This window comes from Sminthopsis crassicaudata, chromosome 1, assembly GCF_048593235.1.
Source record: "Sminthopsis crassicaudata isolate SCR6 chromosome 1, ASM4859323v1, whole genome shotgun sequence".
Classification (NCBI taxonomy): Eukaryota; Metazoa; Chordata; class Mammalia; order Dasyuromorphia; family Dasyuridae; genus Sminthopsis; species Sminthopsis crassicaudata.
The window spans coordinates 497,531,756-497,555,164 of record NC_133617.1 but is presented as its reverse complement, the minus strand read 5'-3'; the positions used below and the strand labels follow the sequence as shown (position 1 = coordinate 497,555,164).

Genomic DNA, 23,409 nt, shown 5'->3' with positions numbered 1-23,409 from the left:
AACTTCTCCTGAAATGAAGATCCATATTTTCAAGATCAATAATCTTCCAATAATGCCATATGGTTGAGTGTCATGGAACTCAGTTTCCAAAGCATAAAAGGTTGGGCCAATTAAAGGGCAAGGAAGAAGTATATGTACAGTCTGGAGGGAAATAGATGAAACTCTCCCATAACCTTGAGTAGACTTCTTATGGAAGATTAATGACAGGATGTCAACAAAAAATATATAAGATTAAAAAGCGTGGAGGGTTTGTAACAGAAACTAGTTGATGGAAAGCCTACAACCTGAGAATCATGCATCTGTTGACTTGCCAAAATAGTAAATACAAAAACATGTAAATAAATATCCTATGGACACAAGGAGACTATTTTCTTAGAAATACATATGACACATAGAGTTTTGTTTCAAATTTTACAAAGAAAAGAGAATAGATATGCAATATCAGAAATAGAAACTAGAGGGATTTAATTGTTTTGGAAGGTATAAGGAATAATAGGATAAAAATTGAAATAACAGATTAAAATGCAAAGGGAAAATTTTCATAAAGAAAGAAAAGTTTGGGGGGAAACTATCCAAATTGAAAAAATATAAATCTAGAATATCTATTTTATGGTAAAGTTATAGCCCTGTGAGATGATTCCAGTGAATTTTCAAAACTAAAGTTTGAGTGGACTCTCTGTCACAATTCCAAATGCAAGAATAAGAAGAATAAATTACTACTGTTGTAAATTCTGAGGAAAACAAGCAAAAAACTCAGTCAAACCATTCTTCCCTTTGTTCCATTCCAAGTAAAAATTATTCTGGATAGAAAAAAATCTAAGACAAAAGAACAAAAATATTCTGTTATTTACATATATTTTAGACTCATAAAATGTTTTTAGCTGTATCAAAGAATGAAATGTTTTGTAGTGCTTAATATACCTATAAAACACACTGTTCTGGTGAAGAAACAGCTTGTTATCCTTTCCATTCAGTATTTTGATGCATCTCATTTAATAAAAGATTGTTGTCACAGGTTGTAGAAGTTTTTTGGTTTACATAGAAGAAAATAAAAGTTTTTCTAATAAGATTGTGAGAATAATTGTTCTCACTCCTTTACACTCTCCGTTCATGCTATAACACATATATAAAAAGTTGCTCATCTAACTTAAAATTTAGAACATTCATATATGAGAATGGGGTAGTGAAAAGAGTCTAAAGAAAATTGTGCAGCTATTCTCATTGAAATGTTTTAAAGAAACCTAGTGAGGAGTGACATGTTAATTAGGAACAGAGTTGTAGATGTGAGTAGAAATGGTGGAGTTTAGATTAAGGGTACAGTTAAGGATGAAGAAGATAAAAGGATTTAAGGGGAAATATATATGTTTGAAGTGGAAGAATATGAAGTTAAGAGCTAAATAATTCAAATAGCTTCAATTTTCTTAAAAAGTTAAAGATATGTGAAGGAAATTTATTAATTTTTTGTTTTCTGTTTTTGTTTTTTAAGAAAATCCTCCACAAGGTAAAAAGGATAATTTTTAGTTATATAAAATTAAAAAGGTTTTGCAAAAATAAAACCAATGTAACTAAAAAAAAAAAAAAAGCAGGAAGTTGAGGTAAAAAGTCTGTAGCAAGGGACCTGAGTCAAATTTACAAGTTATCGATAGCCATATAAAAATTTGCTCTAAATTACTTGAGCAATGCAAATTAAAACAACTCTGAGATACCACTTCACAAAATCAAAATGGCAAAGAAGATAAAAAGATAAAAAGGCATAATAATAAATGTTAGAGAGGACAAGCTGTGAATTAGTACAACTATTCTGGAAAACAATTTGGAATTATTCCCAAAAAGCTATTAATTACCTTGACCCAGTAATACTGATACTAGGTCCCATACACAGTAACTGTACCCCAGAAAGGCTAATTGATTTGCCTATGGTCACACAACAAACAGCAGACCTAAGATTTAAATCAAAGTTCTCTGACTCCAAGTTAAGTGTTCTTTCCCCTATACCACTCTAGGAAGTTCAGTCAGTCAGTCCATAAATATCATGTGCTTTCTCTATACCAAGCACTAAGTTAAAGTGCATGAGATACAAAGCAAGGTAAAAAACAGCCATTTTTCTCAAGAAGTCTACATATAATAGTGGAGAAAACATGCAAACATCTAGGCACAAGCTATACATACATACATACATACTCATGCAAACATACACATATGTATGTATATATGTATGTATATTAAATATATATACATTTTATGTATTTTGTGTACATATATCATGTATGATATATGATAATATATTTATTTTATATAATTTATACGTTAAATATAATGTATTTAATTATTAGAAATAAGGAACAAAAGGGAAAAGTAGCATCAAGAGGGTTTGGGGAAATTTTCCTGAAAAAGGTATTATTTTAGCTGGGACTTAAACGAAACTAGGGAAGCCAAGAGGCCATGATGAGGAGTGAGACGATTCCAGGCATGGGGAACAGCTTGGAGTGGGCAATGGATTGTGTTTTTCAAGAAACAGCAAAGAGGCAAGTGTGACAAATGTACAATTACTACAATAAAGTAAATGTAAGTGGACAACTAAGAAACTTTGATTATAGAGTAAATAGCAAATGCAGGGGGTAGAAGGAAGTAAGTTGAAAGAAGACTAGAAATGTAAGAAGAGGAACAATTTGTGAAAGATTTCAATATTAAATAAAGGAATTTATATTTGATTCTGATTTAATAAGGCGCTACTGGTATGTATGTAGTAGAGATTGACATGGTTGAATGTGTGTTTCAGGAAAAATCACTTCAGAAACTGAATGAAGAATAGTGAGAGACTTGTAGCACACAGACTAAAAGGATATTGCAACAATCCAGTTGTGAAGTGATGAGTACCTATACCTAAGTGGTAGTGTTGTCAGAAGAAAGAAGGTAATAGCAATAAAATTTATTGATCTTGCCAACAAATTGCATGGGAGGGAAGGAAGTGGAAGCAGGGAATGGGCAAGATTGAAAGAGAGGAATTGAGGATGCACCTAGTTTGTGAGCCTTGGTGACTCAAAAGATGGTAGTACCCTCAACAATAATAGGAAAATTAGAAAGAAGAAAGGGTTTGGAGCAAAAGATTATGAGTTCAGTTCTGGACATGCTGAGTTTAAAATGTCTAGAAGACATCCAATTTGAAATGTTCAAATAGTCATTTAGAGATAAAAGAATCAAAATCAACAAAGTGAGTAGGGCTAGATAAGTAGATCTGAGAATAATCAACATAGACACGTTAATTGAATTCATAGAAGCTGATGATATTACAAGTAAAATAGTAAAAAGGGGGAAGAGGGACAATTACAGTCTTATGGGACCCTTATTATAATAATAGCTAATGTTTATATACTACTTGATTTATGTTAGGCATTCATATACACTTTACAATTATTATCTCACTTGATCATCACAATAACTCTAAAAGGGAGGTGCTACTATCATTACCAATTTACAGATAAGAAAATTGAAGCAAACAAAGGTCTTACCTAAAATCACACAACAAGAAAGTATCTAAAACTGAATTTGAGCTCCATTGTTCCTGAATTCAGGCCCAGGACTCTATCGGGTATAACCTAGAAAGAGATCTAGTAAAGAAGACTGAGAAAAAGTCATTTAAGGAGGAGAAGAACCAGAAGAGAGTAGTGTCCCTAAAACCTAGAGAAAAAAGTAATATCTAGAAGAAAAGAGTTATTATATTAAAGATTGCAGAAGGTCAAGAAAAATGTGGTTTGGTTTGGAAACCATTAGATTTGGTGATTAGGAGATCATTAGCAACTTAAGAAAGAGCAATTTTGATCGATAAGGTCAGAAGTTAAAAAGAGAGAGGGGAAAGAAAATGGAGGCATCTAATATAAAAGGCATTTTCAAGAAGTGTAGCCATGGAGACATATGAGATGATGGATACCAGAAAAGAATAGATCAAGTGGGGAGGATGGAGGATGAGGGAGATATGGACACATTTGAAGGCATTAGGGAAGCAGCCGGTTAATAGAGAGAGACTGAAGGTAAGAGAAGTGAAATGATAGAAAGAGAAGTCTGCTGGAAAAGATGGAATGAGATGGCATCACTTGTGTGGGTAGAGGGTTCACCTTGGCATTATTTGGAAAAGGGGAAAGGAAAAAATGATGGCACAAAGCATCTGATAATCTGAGATGAGGAGGGGAGAAGTTCAGAAAGAATGGTCTGAATTTTTTTTCAGAATGAGTTTGAGGGGAAGAAATTAAAGGCAGAAAGATCGGTCAGAAAATTTGTTCATTCAATGAACTTTTATTAAATTCCTACTGTTTTCAGAATACCATGTTAAGCATTACAGGAGATGTAAAAGTTTAAATAAAATGCAGTTCCTGCCCTTATGAAACTTACAGTTTTATAAGGAAATAAATTATAATCCACATTATAGCATTACAAGACAAATATATTGAAAAAGTTCAAAACAACTAAGAGTCAGTAATAACATGAAAATCTATAATAATTGTGGACTAGATAAATGCTATTACCACTGACAGAAATAGCAAAATAAGAAAGTTAAATAAAATAAATGGTTTTTAGATATGCAGATATGTTGAGTTGGAGGTATCCATCTTCACCCTGTAAGTATATCACAACACATTAAAAAAAAAAAGATATGGGATCTGAATAATAAAGATCATATCATAAAATTTATATGGGAACCATATCTGTTATTTTTCATAGTTATGCCAAGAGGATGAATTCTTAATCCAAAGAGAAAATAGTCAAATATCAAAGATAAAACAGGTAAGTACAATTATATCCCATTTGAAAAACTTTTGCATTAAACAATATTAATGCAGCTAAAATAAGAGGGGAAGTGAACTAGGAAAAAATTTTTATCAAACATCCTTAATATAGCTCTGATATCTTATATATGCATATTATATATATATATATGTGTGTGTGTGTGTATGCATGCATGTACATATATATATATATATATATATATATACATATGTATTTATGAATGTAACTAATAGATATATGACCAAAAGTAATTCCCCAAATAAAAAGTTGTAAAAAAAAATTTTTTTAAACAGTTTTTTCAAGAGTTATGGGCAGAACGCTATACTTGAAACAAGGATTCTTACAAGGTGCTAATTCAGTGGAATTGATGAGACAATGGTTATTTAGTTTAGCAAGATGCTTATTTGAGCATTTGGATGTTAAATTTGGAACTGTCTTCACTCCTTTAGGGGGTGAGTAAAATCCTTAGGGCAACTATTGTGGTATTCTGCAATGATATAGTTCTTTATCATCCTACCAAATTCCACTCTAATCCAGAAATATAACAATGGGAGATGGAATAGAAGGCCTTAAAAGTGTAGCAGCTTTAAAATTGCACTAAGATTTTTGGGGTATAATATAAGGGGTATATTCTTGTATAAGAAGCCAAGGGACTGGATAATCCATTTCCAAATTATTTAATTCCCACCTGATTTTTTTTCCTGTGTCAAAAAAAAATTATACTTCCCCTCCCTGCATTAAGAGAGTAACTGTATTGCAGCTGTAACAAATCATCATACATTTTATACCACCTAATCATAAGGTGAGATCTATAGTAAATGAGTTTTGGATAGAAGCCTGAGAGGCAAAATTCATCATACTCTTCTGGATGCCCCACCTAGCAACTTCCCCACCCCCCAGGTTTGATCAATAGTGCTAGAGGATATGATACAGATGTTTTAAGAACATAGGGACTTAAAAAATTCCTGTAATGGATCTCCTGATCTTAAATAAAGGGGAATTATTCTCAAAAATCAGCAATAGTCAACTACTGTGAATGCTATAACTGTCCAATTGACTATTGTTGTATGATATATCTATGTCATTGGGTCCCCCAATTAATACAAACAAGATGAAACCCAGGAAGCACAATTGAGACATCCTCTCCTTCCTGGTAAGACATGATACTCATTCATTCATTCAACATGAATTTATTAAGTATTCACACTATGCCAGGAACTGTGTTAGTGCTTTGCTTGTTAATTGAATGACACATCAAAGAAAGGACATCTGGTGACTCCAGAGCTCTGAAACTATGTTATGTCACTATGTTAAACTCCTCCACATTAACTCAATTCTCTGTCAGCAGACTTCTGGACAGGCGTAGGAAACATCAGTTTCTTCTTCCCTCCCAAAAACATTATAGCCCCATTAATGCCAAAGAACTTAAGAATTCCCAAAGCAAGGGCTGTACTTTTATCCCAAGATGATTGCTTTGTAGGCTGTTGTCATCAACTTTACTGAAACAGTAAAAAGTAGCTCCAAGACAGAATTCATATAACTCAACTTTTTTCCCATTACACTTCAGAGATGGAATCCTACCAAATTCTCTATATAAAAAGAATATAACAGTATTTGAAACTTAAGAGAGACACAATCAGGAATTCCAAGGATTGGAAGCCTGTAGTGAATTTGTTTTAATATAAACACCAGGAAAAAGAACACACACAATCAAGCCAATGTTCCCAAAGGGAATCAAATGTACCATACCACAGAGAGGTGGTACAATGAAATGCATGATCATGGGGAAATGGCTTTGAAACAAATACATTTGTAAATAATCAATATTTATAGAATAAAATTTTAATGTTTTTTCTAACTAATTGTGGTTCTAAAACCACTTAGAAAGACAAAAGTGTATGTGGAAGAAAAAAAAAGATAGAGGTTATGTATGATTTGTTTTCAATTTTATATTTATACCAATCTCAAAAAAAAAGAATTTTCATAATATATATATATATATATATTTAGTTTTCTTCTCCCCAACATGGTTTAATGAAATCAATATTAATGCCTTTAGCAATGAAAAAACAATATTAACAGTCATACGCCCTGATGAATTCTCATTCAACAATATTGATCAGATATGTCCTTGGGTACTTAAAAAATGTAAATATGCAAATTCAAGTCTTGGTTAAAGTCCAATTATGAAAGAACATCTGGTACCATTCCCTTACTAGATGCATTTCCAACTATGGAGCATTACAAAATTAGTTCCTATATGCAATAGAGTTAAATGCTGACATAAGTGATCACATATCCTTCATTAGTATAAAGTGGATGTTTCTAATTCCTGCCCATTCAAATTATGAATTCCACAAGCTACTATATTCTCTTGAAAGGGGCAAAACTATCAAAAGAAAAGATAATTCAATAGTCATGCTTTATTTATTCATGAGTCTGAATACTGATAGCAAAGTTGTTATATTTCAGAGTCTTTTCTAGCTCTTCTATTCTTCTGATTCTAGTGTTAAGAAACAAAGAATTTTTTGAAATACACCTTACTTGCCTTAGTTTATATATGTTTCAGGCACATAGTAGATTCATCCATTGTTTGTTCTACCCCTCTTTTTCACTTCCACGAGAAATTCCCTAATGATAAGGAAAGCTTCTATAAAGAACCGAAATGTGTATCAGTAAATATTATATTGCTTATGTCTACATTGATGCAAAATATTTGCATTCTCCAAATAGCTTATTACATGAGCATGCAACACAATGTTTTTTGCAGGATGCTCATAGGTAAGTTTTGAATGTTGAATGCAGTAAAGAAGTCATTTTGTGAACTAATGTTGTTTGAACGTGCAAAATAGACTTCCAGATAACTGTAGTATATAATAAACTGCACATGCATTGTGAATGCCATTTAATTTAATGTAATAAAGTCATGCATAGGAGAATAAGTTGAAATTGTCATGTTATACATACAAATTCAATTGCTTGTGATTAAATGGATTTTTATGTTATGAATATTGAAATTTGTTTTCATTGGCTTTTTTTTTTTTTTTTGTAAATTTGGGAGTGAAATAATGTGTAAACTCTACCTCAGAGACATCACAAGGCACACAGCTAAAGTGTGCCCAGATCTCACCAAAAAAGCCCTGGATCTTTCCAGTTTCTCGAGCTCTTGAAATGTGGTTTTGGCAGAGAAGCCATGATGTCAAAAGACAAAGAAAAAGAAAAGGAGCACTATTCATGAATGGTTGATTTCTTGATAGCCAAACTATTTTGCTTGCAGGGACACACAAGCAGGGTATCGAGTAATTATTGATAATCTTTGCTGTTCTGATGATTATAAGCAGAGAACAGCCAACAAAAAGAGATCTAGAGTGGAGAAAAAGTCCTGACTAGATGTGAATGAGCTATGATTGGACTAGCATGAGCCAGAGGACCAGAGTATAGATCAGTCCAAAATATCAGGTATATAGTTAATGAAAGACCTGAAGTCCAATACATGATACTTTAGTTTCCCCCACCCTTTTTTTATAAAGAGGAAACCCTCTTGATCTCTATCACCCAGTTATTTTACTTCCAGTTTCCCCTAGAATGGAACTGCGAGTCATAGCTGCTAGCAACAGTGAACCTTATTCATCTTCAACATATTTTTGTGTGTCTTTGCTATTTGAAATTAGCCTTAAAATGTTGTACTTAATCAATTAAAATGATTCTTGTCTAAGCCTATCAATTGTTGTTGTTCATCCTTCATTCTCAAAGAGGATCATGACATCAAGGAGGTGATACTCTGACATGCAAGTGAATAAGATTTAAGTGAGGGAGGGCTGTGCAAGGTGACTTGTCCCACTTTTCCCTCTGGAACCATCTGGGTCCAGTGGCCAGATATAGATCAGGATGATTAGAGATGGCCCTAAATGCATTGGGAGACCATGAGCTTTTTTAAGCTCAACAGGTCTTAGTTTGAGTAAAGCCATACCTATTCAGTAATTAAAGCCAAGTAGGAATTAAGGTAAAGAATTTTTCCTTTCATCTAGTCAAAAAAAATATCTAAATAAATAAATAAGCAGATCTAGGAGGGGAAGACCCTCAGGGTTTCAAGCAGAGGCAGAAATGCTTGCAATTCAATCTGAGTCAATTAAGATTCAAACAATGACCAAATAGGTCTTGGCCAGGAACCTATTATTGACCAAAAATCTTGTCTGTTTTTATTATGATGCTTGTGACACTTTTTAGATGACAAACATACTTCAAGTGATTTTGAAAGGAAATAACTTTTTTTATTCTGTTTAGCAAAATGTAACCAATCCTCCGTAGTCATTATCATTGAGATGGGGGGAAACATAGAGCACAACAAAAAGTCTCAGATCCTTCAAATTTTTGGTGATCTTGAAAAGGATTTCTGCAGAGTAGCCAAATAGCCAAGAAATGGAGGATAGAGGACCCCTGTTCATGTAGGACATTTTGGCTGACTCCATATTGGATAGAACTTCCTTATTTTCAATGATATGTGATATGTGAGCTGAGAGCAGAGTAATGGCTAGAAGATATTTATGCCTCATATGCCTTTGTGAGCAAAGGACAGAAAAGGAAAGGAAATCTGAAAAGTAAGACAAGGTATGACGTGTACAGACTGAGTACTTTTTAGAGGAAAAAAATCCTCTAGGATTCTGAGAAAGCCAATATTTCAAACAAGCAGTAAGAATTGGAGTGAGATTTGGATTCCACAATCCACACTATGATCCCTTCCTTCCCTATTTACCTTGTAGTTTTCCCAGGAGAAAATCCTGTTCCCTTTTCCTGCTAAATCCTGTCATTTTCTGTTCACTCTCCAATTAGCAGCAAGAAGGGGAGAGAGGAAGAAGAGATTCACCTCATCAACCTCAGCAGCCTGCAGTGGGATACCTTGTTCATTTTCAAAGCTTATCTTTGTACATACATTATTTGAAACTGCTATCAAAGTACATAGACATTTATAATAATTCTTATCTAAGCCTACAAGTGTGTACTCAGAGATTAAGAGAGGAAAACTAGTTTAAAGGAAGAAGAGATTTTTCGCAATTGAGACTTCTGTGATAGTGATAAAATTTTAAAGCAAGTTTCTGTGATTTAAGTATTCTCAAGCATACTGTAGACTACAGATGTCAGAAACCCTTGAGCCTGCAAATTACCTGAATGTAGTCATAAAGCGATTAAAATGTAATTAGGAAATATTTAGACTTAGAAAACTACAAATTAATGTCATCTATGTTGCAATGTATTTTTATTTATTTTGCAAAACATTTTTCCATTATATTTTATTTTAGTTGCTAGACTAGCTTGCCCTAGAATAATGAATTTGATGCCCCAAATTAAACTGCCCATTTATGCTTGGAAAGAGAATAAATGAGGAAATGAGAAACTGAAGAGAGATATAGGGGATTATTACAGTTGCATCCAAGTGCCTCCTTTTACTCATAATCAAAGACATACAGTGCTTCCTAATACTTTGTTAATGGCTTTTCTGTCATTAAACAACCTCTGTACACCCACACACTGTTTCCTTAGTGCTGATGGGAAAATTTCTATAACTAGCAGTACTTGTCTGGGCTCTTCCTCCCTTGAATAGAAAATAAAATACAATCCAAATATCAAGTGTCATTTTCATCCTCTAACCTCCCCCCCAAAAAAACCCCAAGCTGAAATTTAATTCCCATGAATAATCTAGACACTGTGTAATTTGTGGGTTCAGTCATTTTTTACTTTATCATTATCCATAATAGTTACTATTCATTTAAAAAGTTCAAATAGGCACAGTAACCACAAACTGCTCTGCCTTTTTAAAAACAATATAACACAGTAGTGATACATCAATCAACAAAAGCATATCTATCTTGTAACAAAAGCCCTTGTGAAGAATATGGCCCTGGAAATCCCAGCTGTATAATACATTGATTGAAGAGAAAATATTCTCATTATACCAATTACTAGCTCCCTAACCTCATCAGAAAATAGTTAAATGAAAACCTTTCAATGCTATCATCATCATAGTGGTTGGTATTATGTTTCCACCAATGGTGAATGTGAACAAAAAGAAATGTTCCGCCGGAAAGATGATGTTTTAACTTCCTACTATAGGCATTTTTTTTTGTTTTATCTGTTAAAAAAAAAAAAAAGACTAGACTTCAAAACTGACCCCATTGAGAATCCTCAACTGCTCTTACTTTACAGTTATAATTCCATTTAATGTTTATTCAAAAGGAATTCTTGCTGATTTAAATATGACATCTGTTTATATACAACTAAAAAGTTCTATATATGTATATGGTCCAGTCATTTCTAAAATGTAACATTATTTTCACTGCTCTGTTTTCTTTGCTCCCCAACTACCTATACCTCCTCATTTCATGAGGGTACATGCATTGATTAGAGAATATCAAAGACTATATCTCCTGAAACAACTGCAACTGAGACATTGGAAGTGGATGTCTGTGGATTGTAAAGAGAGCAACATTAAAAGTATTTACACAATGGTGTATAAAGTATACACTTTATATACACATATATAAAATATACAATGGTGTATACTTTTTCATGGAATGAAATATATATATATATATATATATATATATATATATATATATATATATATATATATATATATATTACTAGAGAAGGACAATTTCTTGCCTAAGTTTCATGAACCTTATTCTCCAACAAATGTATGAAAGGAAGAGAGAACAGTATTTGGAACTCATGGGAGTACATATTCAGAAAGCTCCATCACACTAAACTCTGTTTCTGGCTATGAGATGCTGAATGATGTAAAATCCTTCAAAGAAAAAACAAGCAGATTGTCAAGAAGACTTGAATAGTGAGAGCACCTCCAAGCAGTCTAGAATCAATAGAGGCAAAGGCTTGACCTAGAACACAATCAAACAATCACAATCCAAGATGACATACTCTGGATGTTTAGTTACAGTTCTTTTCAGAAGAGTGTGTGTGGGACAGGGTGCTAGACCTCCCTTAACCAAATTTACTACTCAAAGTCATCTTCATATACAAATAGGAAGCATTTATTCGGTCCTTGCAGAGAGAGGCTCAAGGACAACAGCTGAGTAGCTCAGCATGATGCATGGCCCAAGCCAGAAATAGGAAGCTAATTAAATAGCAAAAGATTTGGGTTCACTGGATGGACTGAAAAGGAAGTAACCATTGACCAGTGGTCAGCAATGCTGTCTACTTTCTGTAGCTCACATAACTTCCTGAAGCTTAGACCTAGGGTCTGACCTTTTCTGCCTTACAGCCCTTTGAAAATAGGGATCAAGTGACTTCCTGAAACTTAAGCCTAAGGCTTGATGCACTCCATCTCATAGATTTTTTGAGAAATCTGCACTTGGTCCCATTTACTCCCTCCTCTATTTCATACATTTGAACATTTCTCACACCAATCTTGACATATTTCTTTCACAGACATTCTTGTTATCTAAGCCTTCAGGATCATCCCTTTCTTCAGTATCAACTATAACCTACCCTCTACCATTTAAAATCAACATCTGCACATCAGTGAAAACTTTCAGGAACAATTTTAGCTAGGAAATCTTGAATTATTCTAGTGATAGAGTGCATAACACTGCTTAAATCAATGATTAGGAATAAGAGACCCTACTTTCACCAGTTCACACTATCTGTCTTGGAAACTCTGTTATCACAGATCAACAGATTGGCATTTAGCAGCCAGTATTATCTGCAGAACTACAGCACTGTCAAGGTCTGGTGGCCTCAGAACCATTCTCACATCATTCCCAACTCCAGCAGTCCAGACCCAGATTCATTTGGGATAAAAGGATGAAGATGTCATCTTCTGGAACTGTTGCAGGATGATAAGTGGCATAAAGCTGGCCCTGCCTAGTGTGGTCCAGACTGAGGAGGGGAGACAAGTGATTTGGAGGTGGTGTCAGCAGTATCTAGTGCTGAATGTCAGAATCAGTTATCAGGTGATTTCAGATTGACCAAGTAGTTGGAATTTCATGGCTTAGACTCTAGAAGAAACAACTCTCACAAGTAGATTAAAAATTAAAGGACTAAATATAAGCAAAGAATAAACTAAAGTGCAGTTACTAGAGATAGTAACCAGGAATGCCATTTACAGGAAGACTGGGGGAAGGGGGTAGATGAGGCTATTATGAATATCTTTCATCCAAACAAATTTTCCTAGAATAAATACCAAAGAACATTTTCCCTAAATTCCTGCTTTTGTTTCTTCAAAGGAATAGAGGCAATGGGTGGAACAATGTAGCCTTTAGTGAGAATGATCTCCTTTAGTAAAAACTCTAGAGCCTTTTCAGCATTACAAGGGAAGGCTTTTACCCAGTTAGTACAGGTGTTAACAAAAACCAAAAGCAGTTTGAAGCTCCTGTAAGGGAGCATATGTGAAAAATCCATCCGCTAATTCTCCCCTAAGTATGTACCCTTCCTCCAAATAGGCCTTTTTTATTGAAGCTTTTTATTTTCAAAACATATGCAAGGATAATTTTTCAACATTGACCCTTGTAAAACCTTGTGTTCCAAGTTTTTCTCCCCTTTCCCCCAACCTCCTCCCCTAGATGGCTAGTAATCCAATATATGTTAAACATGGTAAAAATTTGTGTAAATAAAATATAGGGTTACATATTTATACAATTATCTCGATACACAACAAAAATCTGATCAAAAAGGAAGAAAAATGAGAAAGAAAATAAAATTCAAGCAAACAAAAGAAGTGAAAATGATATGTTGTGATTTACACTCAGTTCCCACAGTCCCCACCTAAGGTGTATATGGCTCTCTTCATTACAAAATCTTTGGAACTGGCCTCAATCATCTCATTGCTTAAAAGAGCCATATCCATCAGAATTGATCACCATACAATTTTACTGCTGCCGTGTACAATGATCTTCTGATCCTTTCACTTAGCATCAATTCTTGTAAGTCTCTCGAGGCCTCTCTGAAATCATCTTGCTGATCATTTCTTATTGAATAATAATATCTATAACATTCATATACCATAACAAATTTGACTAACAATTTGATTTTCTTCTTTCCTTTTTCTAATCAAATTAACTAAAGGTTAATCTATTTTGTTGGGTTTTTCATAAAACCAACTCTTCGTTTTATTTATTAATTCAATAGTTTTCTTACTTTCAATTTTATTGATCAACCCTTTAATTTTCAGAATTTCAAATTTAGTATTTAATTGGGATTTTTAAATTTATTCTTTTCCTAGATTTTTTAGTTGCAGGCCCAATTCATTAATTTTCTCTTTCCCTATTTTATGAAGTAAGCCTCTAAAGATATAAAATTTCCCCTAATAACCACTTTAGTTGCATCCCACAAATTTTGGTATGTTATCTCATTATTGTCATTCTCTTAGATGAAATTATTGCTTGTGTCTATGATTTGTTTTGTCACCCATTCATTCTTTAGGATTAGATTATTTAGTTTCCAATTGATTTTTGGTCTATTTTCCCCTGGCTTTTTATTGCATGTAATTTTTATTGCTTTGTGATCTGAAAAAAAAAATTTACTATTTCTGCCTTTCTGCATTTGATTCTGAAGTCTTTATGCACTAATCTATAGTCAATTTTCATATACGTTCATGAACCACCAAGAAAAAAGTGTACTCCTTTCTGTTTTCATTCAATTTTCTCCAAAGATCAATCATTCCTAACTTTTCTAAAATTCTATTTACCTCCTTAACTTCTTTCTTATTTATTTCATGGTTCAATTTATCTAGTTTTGAGAGAGCAAGGTTGAAATCCCCCACTAATATAATTTTATTGTCTATTTCTTCATGCAGCTCTCTTAACTTCTCCTCTAGGAATTTAAATGCCAAACCACTTGGTGCATATATGTTTAGCACTGAGATTACTTCATTATTTATGGTACCCTTTAGCAAGATATAGTTTCCTTCCTTATCTCTTTTTATTAGATCTATTTTTACTTTTGCTTGATCTGAGATCAGTATTGTTATCCCTGCTTTTTTTACTTTACCTGAAGGATATAAATTCTGCTCCAGCCTTTGACCTTTATTCTGAATGTATCACTCTATTTTAAATGTGTCTCTTGTAAACAACATATTGTAGAATTCTGGCTTTTAATCCAGTCTGCTATCCACTTCTATTTTATGGGAGAGTTTATCCCATTCACATTCACAGTTAAAATGACTAATTCTGTATTTCCTGCCATCTTATTTACCCCAAGTTATGGTTTTCTCTTTCTTTTCCCCCTTTCCCTCCCCCCCCCAGCATTTTGCTTCTGACCACTACCTCCCTCAAACAGCCCTCCCCCTTTATAACCCCTCCCTCTTTCTTATATCTTTCCCATACAACTTCTGTTTTGCCTTCTATTGGCCTCCCCTTTTTCCCCCTTTATCCTCCTACTTCCCTATAAGGTGAGACAAATTTCTCTGAGAAACCAAATTTGTGTAATATTCTTTCTTTGCACCAAATCTGATGAGAATAAGATTCACATAATGTTCATCCCCCTCCCTTCCTTCTCTCTATTATAATGTTTTCTTTGCCTATTTATGAGATGTAATTTCCCTCATTTTATCTACATTTTCCTCTGTTTCCAGTACAATCCCCCTTCCATCACCAGGTTCTTTTTTATATTATCACAGTAATCAAATTATACCTGCACTCTCTAACTAAACCCATCCCAGAGATACAATTCTCAAGCACCCTTTCCTTTTTACTTTTTTATGTGTCTCAAGTTCTGAATTTGGAGAGCAAATTTTTTGTTCAGCTCTGTTTTTTTTTTATCAGAAATAAATGAAATTCACCTATACTATTGAATCTCCATCTTTTTCCTTGAAAGATAATGCTGAATTTAGTTGGATAGTTGATTCTTAGCTGCAATCCAAGTTTCTTTGCCTTTTGGAATATCAGATTCCAGGCCCTTTGATCCTTTAAGAGGGAAGCTGCTAGGTCCTAGGTAATCCTGATTGTGGCTCCTCGATATTTGAATTATTTCTTTTGGGCTGCTTGCAATATTTTTATCTTGTTCCAACAATTCTGAAATTTACCTACAATATTCCTTGGAGTTTTCATTTTGTGGTCTCTTTCAGGAAGTGATCAGTGAATTCTTTCAATAGCTACTTTATCTTCTGGTTCTAGGACATCAGGACAGTTTTCCTTGATGATTTCCTGAAATATAACATCAGGTCTCTTTTTTTCATCATGTTTTTTCAGGAAGTCCAATAATCCTTAGATTGTCTCTTCAGGTCAGTTGTTTTCCAATGAGGTATTTTACATTTTCTTTTACTTTTTTCTTTTTTTCTTTTTTCTTTTTTTTTCTTTTTGGTTTTGTTTGAATAATTTTTGATGTCTCATTGAGTAATTAATTTCCATTTGTGCAGTTCTCATTTTTAGTGAATTATTTACTTCAGTTATCTTTTTTAGCTCCTTTTGTACAGACTATTTGTACAGATTTGTACTATTTGTACAGAGAAGGAACACTGGGAAATGAATGTGGACTTCTTGCATTTTGGTTTTCTTCCCAGGTTATTTTTACCTTCTAAATCCAATTTCTCTTGTGCAACAAGAGAACTGTGCAGATCTGCACACATATATTATATCTAAGATATACTTTAACATGTTTAAGATGTATTAGATTGCTTGCCATCTAGGGTGGGGGTGGAGGGAGGAAAGGGAAAAGTTGGAACAGAAGTGAGGGCAAGGGACAATGATGTAAAAATTTCCCATGCATATGTTAAATAAAGCAAATGCAAACATTCATAAGATAAATGGATATAAACAAGTTAATATCAATATGCTGAAAGGAATATAGATAAAATAATAATAATAATTTCAATATTAAGCATATATGGTCCAAATGCCTTGATATCTAAATTCATAAAGGAAAAATTTCTGATTTACCAGTTTTGGACAAATCTAAGAGAAGGACAATCAAAGAGAAAATACAGAATTCTTTTTAATTGTCTGAGAAAAAGGAGATAAAGATTTGTGACATCTTCTAAATGGAAGTCATAAAGAATATGCATATTTCCCACCACAAGGAGGAACTCCTACAAAAAATTATCCATGTACTAGAACAAAAAGATATTGCAAACAAATATATTTTAAAAATATAAATAATGAACCCATTCTTTATAGACTATAGTGTAGTAAAAAATAGTAATTAGTTCAGGTAACACAAATAAAAGATACATAAAAATGGAGCTTTATTAATGAAATTCTGAAAAATGAGTGTATTAAAGAACAAATTGCAGAAATAATTAATAACATATGGAAGAAAATGATAATGATGAAATAACATACCAAAATTCCTGGGATGCAGCTAAAGCAGTCCTCAGGGGAAAAATCATATCCCTAAAAGCATATTTTAATAAAATAGAAAAGGAGAAGATTAATGACTTCAATAAGCATTGTTTAAATTAAAAAGCCAACAAGTAAGCAAGAGAAAGAAATTTTAAAGTAAAGGAGAAATAAATTAGAAATAAAAAAAATTATAGGCAATCAATTTAACTAAAAATTGGGGTTTTTTTTAGCAGACTATTAAAGTTGATAAATCTTTATCCAAAATGCTTTAAAAGAATAAAGCAAAAAATTAAATTAACAACATAATGAATGATCATGTTAAAATCATAGTAAAACCAGAAATTTAAAAAAAATTGTTGTTATCTGCTAAGCAATTATATGCCATCAAAACTGAAAATTCAAAGGAAACAAATAACATCAAACACATAAACCCCCCAAATTAACAGGTCAAATAGAAATTTTAAACAATACAATTTCAGAAGAAAAAAAAAGAAAAGAAAGAAAGAAAGAAAAGAAATAGAACTAATAATAAAACTACCAAAGGAAAAAAAAAAACTCCTGGTATTATTTCACTAACTTTTAAAGAATAATTATTGTCAATGCTACACAAAATATCCTCAAAATTTGAGAAAGCAGTCTACCAGAATCCTTTCATGAAACTAAACCAGGGAAAGATAAAGAAGAGAAGGAAAACTATAAACCAATATCTTCAATGAATGTCACATGTATGATACAGTGAAAAAATTTTAAATAAAATTTTCCAAGAAACTGTTTTTTCTGCAAGAATTATTCAACATTAAGAAAAAAATCAATATAATCATATTAAAAACAAAAACACAAAAATATTATGCTATCTCAATAGATAAAGAAAAGTCCAAAATTCATTTTGAAAGAAAAAACCTTATAAAGTATAGGCATGAAGGGACCTTGTTTTTGTAATGCCAGAGAAACTAAGGCAAGATAGAAATTAGAGAATTATAATATTTTACTTATTGGAGAGCCTAATTAATTGACTGGATCAGACTCTCCTCTCCAAGTATCCAGTATCTAATGTGAAATTCCAGAGAGTCTTTATAGGGTTTTAGTGATAAAGAAGAACAATAACAGAAGGGAGGGGAGGCAGAGTGAGCACTAGTCATTCTAATAAGTTGGAAAGATGTGGAGTCATGATGTCTAAGATTGAACATTTACAGTTTATAATCCTAGAGTAGCCAACCCTGTTATATCAGTCCTTATGATCAGAAGGGGAATGTTACAACTAGGGGAACTGAGACAGAACAATTCAAGGATCTGAGGCAGAACAGTTCAGGGAAACTGAAGTAGAACAATCAAAGGAAATTATGGCATAACATTTTAATGTCATGATCGTATTTATCTAAAATCAATAGAGTTATATCAATACATTTCCCAATAAATACAGATGCAAAGAAATTATTCTCACTTTCCCCACTATAAGACAAGAGAAATAAATTATAGATATAGAAATAGGTAATGAGGAAATTAAAACTATACTTATTTGCTGTTGGCATAATGTTTTTCTTATAAAATTATAAGGAATTAGCAAGGATACTAACTGAGAAAATTAATTAATAAGCAAAGTTGCAGGCTACAAAATCCAAATAACTACAATATGCAAAATATATATATTTGGGGAACAATCTATCAAAGTACACAAAATATGTGATAGATTCAATTTCAAAGTTCTCCTAAAGAGTTAGGAGCTACTCTGATTTTGCATTTCATGCCCTCACATCAAGTACTTTCCTTACCCCCTTCTTTTCAGCTTTCTTTTGTGTATTGTCATCTTCCTCCATTAGATTCTAAGCTTTTTGAAGGCAGGGACTATCTTTGTTTTTATTTGCATTTGTATTGCCATCACTTAGCACAGTGACTGTGCACACAATAGATTTTTAATAAATGTTTATCTGACTATTTCTTTGAAGGAGAATAGACAATGCTCATTACTGACATGCCAACATAATAAAAATGACGGATTGTCAAAGGAATACTTTGAAGGACTTGATAAAATTAATGTGGAGAAATAAAAGTTTGTATAAAGGGAAATAATGAAAGGAAATAAAGAAGGAACTGGCTACTTGATACAAACTACTAGGAAGACTGGAAAGTCATCTGACAGAAATTTATCTTATACTAATCCATTAAATCATATTCTGCAATCAATTCTAAATTAATACAAGACCTTAATATTAAATACAATAAAAATTAAAATAAAAATATAGATCACATACCTTTCACAGCTATGGATGGAGATGTATTTTTAACCAAATCAGGGATAGAGGCAATTACAAAAGATGAAAAGATAATGAAAAGATAAAAATTTTGATTGCATAAAACTGAAAAGCTTCTGCACAAGTGAAATTAAAACATAAGTGGATGAATTGGGGGTGAGGGGAGGAAGTCTTTTTACCAAAATTTTCTAATTTGCTTTCATACACACACACACACACACACACACACACACACACACACATACATACACATACACAACTAACAAAAACATAAACAGTATCCCAAAAGTCTCTGTTTAACAGATATAGTGTCAAAGGATATGAACAAATAGTTACCCAAAAAATTACAAACTATTAGCAATTATATTAAAGAATATTCCAAATTACTCATAAAAGGAGAAATCAAAACGGAAACAACTCTTGAAGTTTTGCCTGATACCCAGGAAATTATCAAATATGGGAAAAGTCAATACTGGAGAAGTTTGAGGAAGAGAGGAAATATTAGCACATTGTTGATAGAGTTGTTATCAGTACAACCATTTTGTAAAGCAATTTTAAACTTTCCATAACCTTTAATACAGGCATTCCACCACTGGATTTATCCCCGAAGGAGGTAATTAAAAGAAGAAAATAACCATACACATTAAAATATTAGAGCAACACTTTGTTAGAGGCCCATGGACATGCAATTATTGGTCAATTTTGCTCATTTTTTTCCCTTTAAAATAGACTGTTTCCTGGATAGTTCTCTGGCAAGGGGAAGGAAGACATATGGAAGAAAATATATAAGAGTATATATGGATATATATATATGGAAGAAATATATAAAAAAGAAAAGATTAATAAAATTCATTCCACAAAAGAAACTAGCTTTATCTGTTGTTACTAATCAGTAATTTATACTTTTTAATATCCATCATAGTAACTAAATATAATATAATATAAATTTTATATCACAAATAAATTATTCCTTAAATAGTCATTTCTCCCTAGGGATTATATTGAAAGGCCCTACATAAATTGTAATCCTTAATTACATACAATTTGCAAATACTAGAAAAAAAGCAAATTTTTAAAATATCTTGTTTTAAGTGACACTGACTGACAAAAACTAGAATCATATACCTAGATAAGATGATGAATTTTTTACTTACAAAAAGATTTACTGAATCATTTCTTAAAATAAAAATCATTTTTAAATTATAAAGTATTTGGTTCCTTCCTACCTGCCCCACACACATTCACTGAGAAGAAAAAAAAAGGAAAAGAAATACAAAATTTTCATAACAAATAATCTTTGTTAAACAATACAAATTCCTATATTGACCACATCCAAAAATGCATGTCTCATCCTTCTTATTATTCAATCACTTTTCTTGTGAAGTAAGCAGTATTTTTCCTCATTAATACTCTGGAATCATGATTGATCACCATGTTAAGTGAATTTTAAGTTCTTCAAATTTGCTTATTTATTGTGAAATAGATATTAGAGTATAAATTATCTTCATTCATCTCTGCATTACCCTTATCTTAGTTTTCCCAGGACCTCTCTGGAATGGTCTCTTAATTTTTTTTAGCAAAATAGTATTCTATAACATTATTAACACATATTAGCACCATGCATGAAACATAGTGTTTAATAAATGTTTATAACAAATTGTTTAAAGATATAAATTTCCCCCAAAGAATTGCTTTTGTAGCATCCCAAAAATTTTATTATGTAGTCTCATTGTTGTCATTATCATTAATGAAATTATTTCTTTTTTTCTCATTTACTCTTTGGTCTACCAATTCTTTAGTATAACTTAATATTTAATCTTGGATATATTTTTCATTTTTTCTTTAATGACCCTTTATTGAATTTAATTTTATTGCATTGTATCAGTAAATGAATTATTTAAATTTATTGCTTTTCTGTTTGATGCATGGTCACTTTTTGTAGCAGTACTTTACACAAGCAAGATATATTTGTGGTTCTTTCTATTACCATTCAATGTTTATCAGAGTCTAACATATCTAAATTCTATTGAGGTATTTAATTTCTTGTTTTTCTTCAGATTAGATTTGTCTAGCTCTGAAAGGGCTATATTGAGATTCCCCCATTATTGTACTTTTATCATCTATTTCTCTCTATAACTTATTTAGCTTTTCCTATACAAATTTAGATACTTTCCTGTTCAGTGCATATGTTAAGTATCAAAATTAATAAATTAATTCTTCATCTATGGTACATTTCAGTAAAATATAGTTTCTCTATATTTTTAAATTAAGTCTAATTTTTTTTTTTTTTTTGCTTTGCCTAAAATCATAGTTGTTACTTTTGCTTTCTTTTGGTGGGGAGGAATTGAGGCATAATAGATTTTGCACCAACACCTTTTTTTTTTTTTAACTCTATGTGAATTTTAATGTTTCAAGTGTGTTTCTTCTAAACATATCATTGGATTATGCTTTCTAATCCATTCTACCTTTTGCTTTATGGGTGTGTCCAACCCATTCAAAAACATAATTATGATCATTAGTTTTGCATTTTTCTTCATCCTATGCTCTCAGAATTCTTCCTGACTTTAACTTCTTACCCCCTCTTCTTCACATGTTCTTATCCTTTCTTTCCTAAGAAACTCTCTTCATGAGTCACTCCTCCAAGATTAGATTAAACTAGTCCTCTTTCTAATCTATTATATTATGTACTCTTAGTTGATAATACACTGTTATTTTGAAATTGTCACATTTTAAATCTATTACCTAAATTAGAAATGTTTTCATAAGATTAGTAAAGATGGCAAAATAGGAGGAACCAATATAATCTAGCTCTCTCCCAACTAACTTCTTGCTTCAGTCCCTGGGTACAAGTTCCATAATTCTGTCTTTCATCTCTTGAAAGGAGAGACCTTTCAGTCCATAGGAATTTTTAGTCCATAGGAAGAGCAAAAGGATCTCATTATGGCTAAAGACACCCCCACTCCCTACCCATATCCCCTACAAATGAAAAGTAGTGACCTGAGGGCTTATATGTACATTCTGTTTCCCAGAAGAGAATATAACTGTTATTATTCCTGTTCCAATCAGCACAGGATGAGAAGAGATCTGTGATCATTTCAAAACAAGAAATGGTGAACTTGGGGATAAGTAGGTCTGATCCTAACCCCTAGAGTAGACAACTTTGACTTTCCCTCGTTCCTGAGCAAGAAGCAGCTCCTGTATTGTAAAAATGAATCAGATCTTTGTCCCTCCAAGGACACTGAGATAATTCTAACTTGATAAAGATAACTGGAGGAAAGCCCTGCTTTCAATAAATTATTATTCCAGTCACAGAAGAATAGAGATCTGTAACATCTTCAGGCAAAGAGCAGAGCCTCAATGTGGTCAATTTGATCCTGGTTTCTGGAGGAGAATAAATATGGTATTTGATCCCTCAAGTGAAAAGTAGGTTCTAGATGAAGAATAATAATCCCACAGAAGTGAAGAACTATCTCAAAGTGGACTAATCACCTAAAAACAGCAAACAAACGGAGGATCTAAAAAGAACCTCTTTCCTCCTTTGCCTTTGATTTCCAATTTTTGTCTACCACCAAAAGAGTTCCTATAAACAATTTTGTTCATTTAAGTCCTTTTACTTTTAAATTTCTTTCAATTATTGGCATGGCAATGGCATAGCTGGGTCAAAGGTTATCAAGAACATGAGCATCAAATGAAATAAAGTTTTATGATTTGCAAACCATAAAGCATTATGTAAATGCCAGTTATTATTATTATTATTATTATTGTTATTATTAGTTTATGTTCACTAAGCATCCATTCTGGTGATGACCTTAGTTCCTGAGTCTTATGCTACAGCTTTGCTTAGCCCAAGTAATTTTTATAGAAAAATATAGGAATGTCCTGGGAAATGTTTAACCATGAGACTCTTTGTGGGAGAAGGGAATGTACCTAGAGATAGTTTTAAGCTCAATCTGTATTATTAATGCTCTTTTTTTTAAATTCTAGACAATCGAAAAACAACAAAATGAGTCCTGATTTATAACAGTTGCCAACTTCTCAATTGAAAGCATTCACTTTATAGTGGTTCTCATAATTTGGTTAGAGTAGGC

General features: G+C 32.4%; 1 protein-coding gene across 3 annotated transcripts in view; it reads right to left on the bottom strand.

Annotated features, from left to right (window-relative positions):
- SHC3 (SHC adaptor protein 3) overlaps positions 1 to 23,409 on the bottom strand; it is a 147,140-nt gene that overhangs the window by 67,660 nt on the left and 56,071 nt on the right. Inside the window, exon 3 of one of the 3 annotated variants that reach the window (XM_074281479.1) lies at positions 17,073 to 17,123. The exons of the other annotated variants lie outside the window; for them this stretch is intronic. Within the exon in view, the coding sequence (XP_074137580.1) occupies positions 17,073 to 17,123 (51 nt within the window). The remainder of the gene's footprint in view (positions 1 to 17,072; positions 17,124 to 23,409) is intronic. 3 annotated transcript variants of the gene reach the window in all.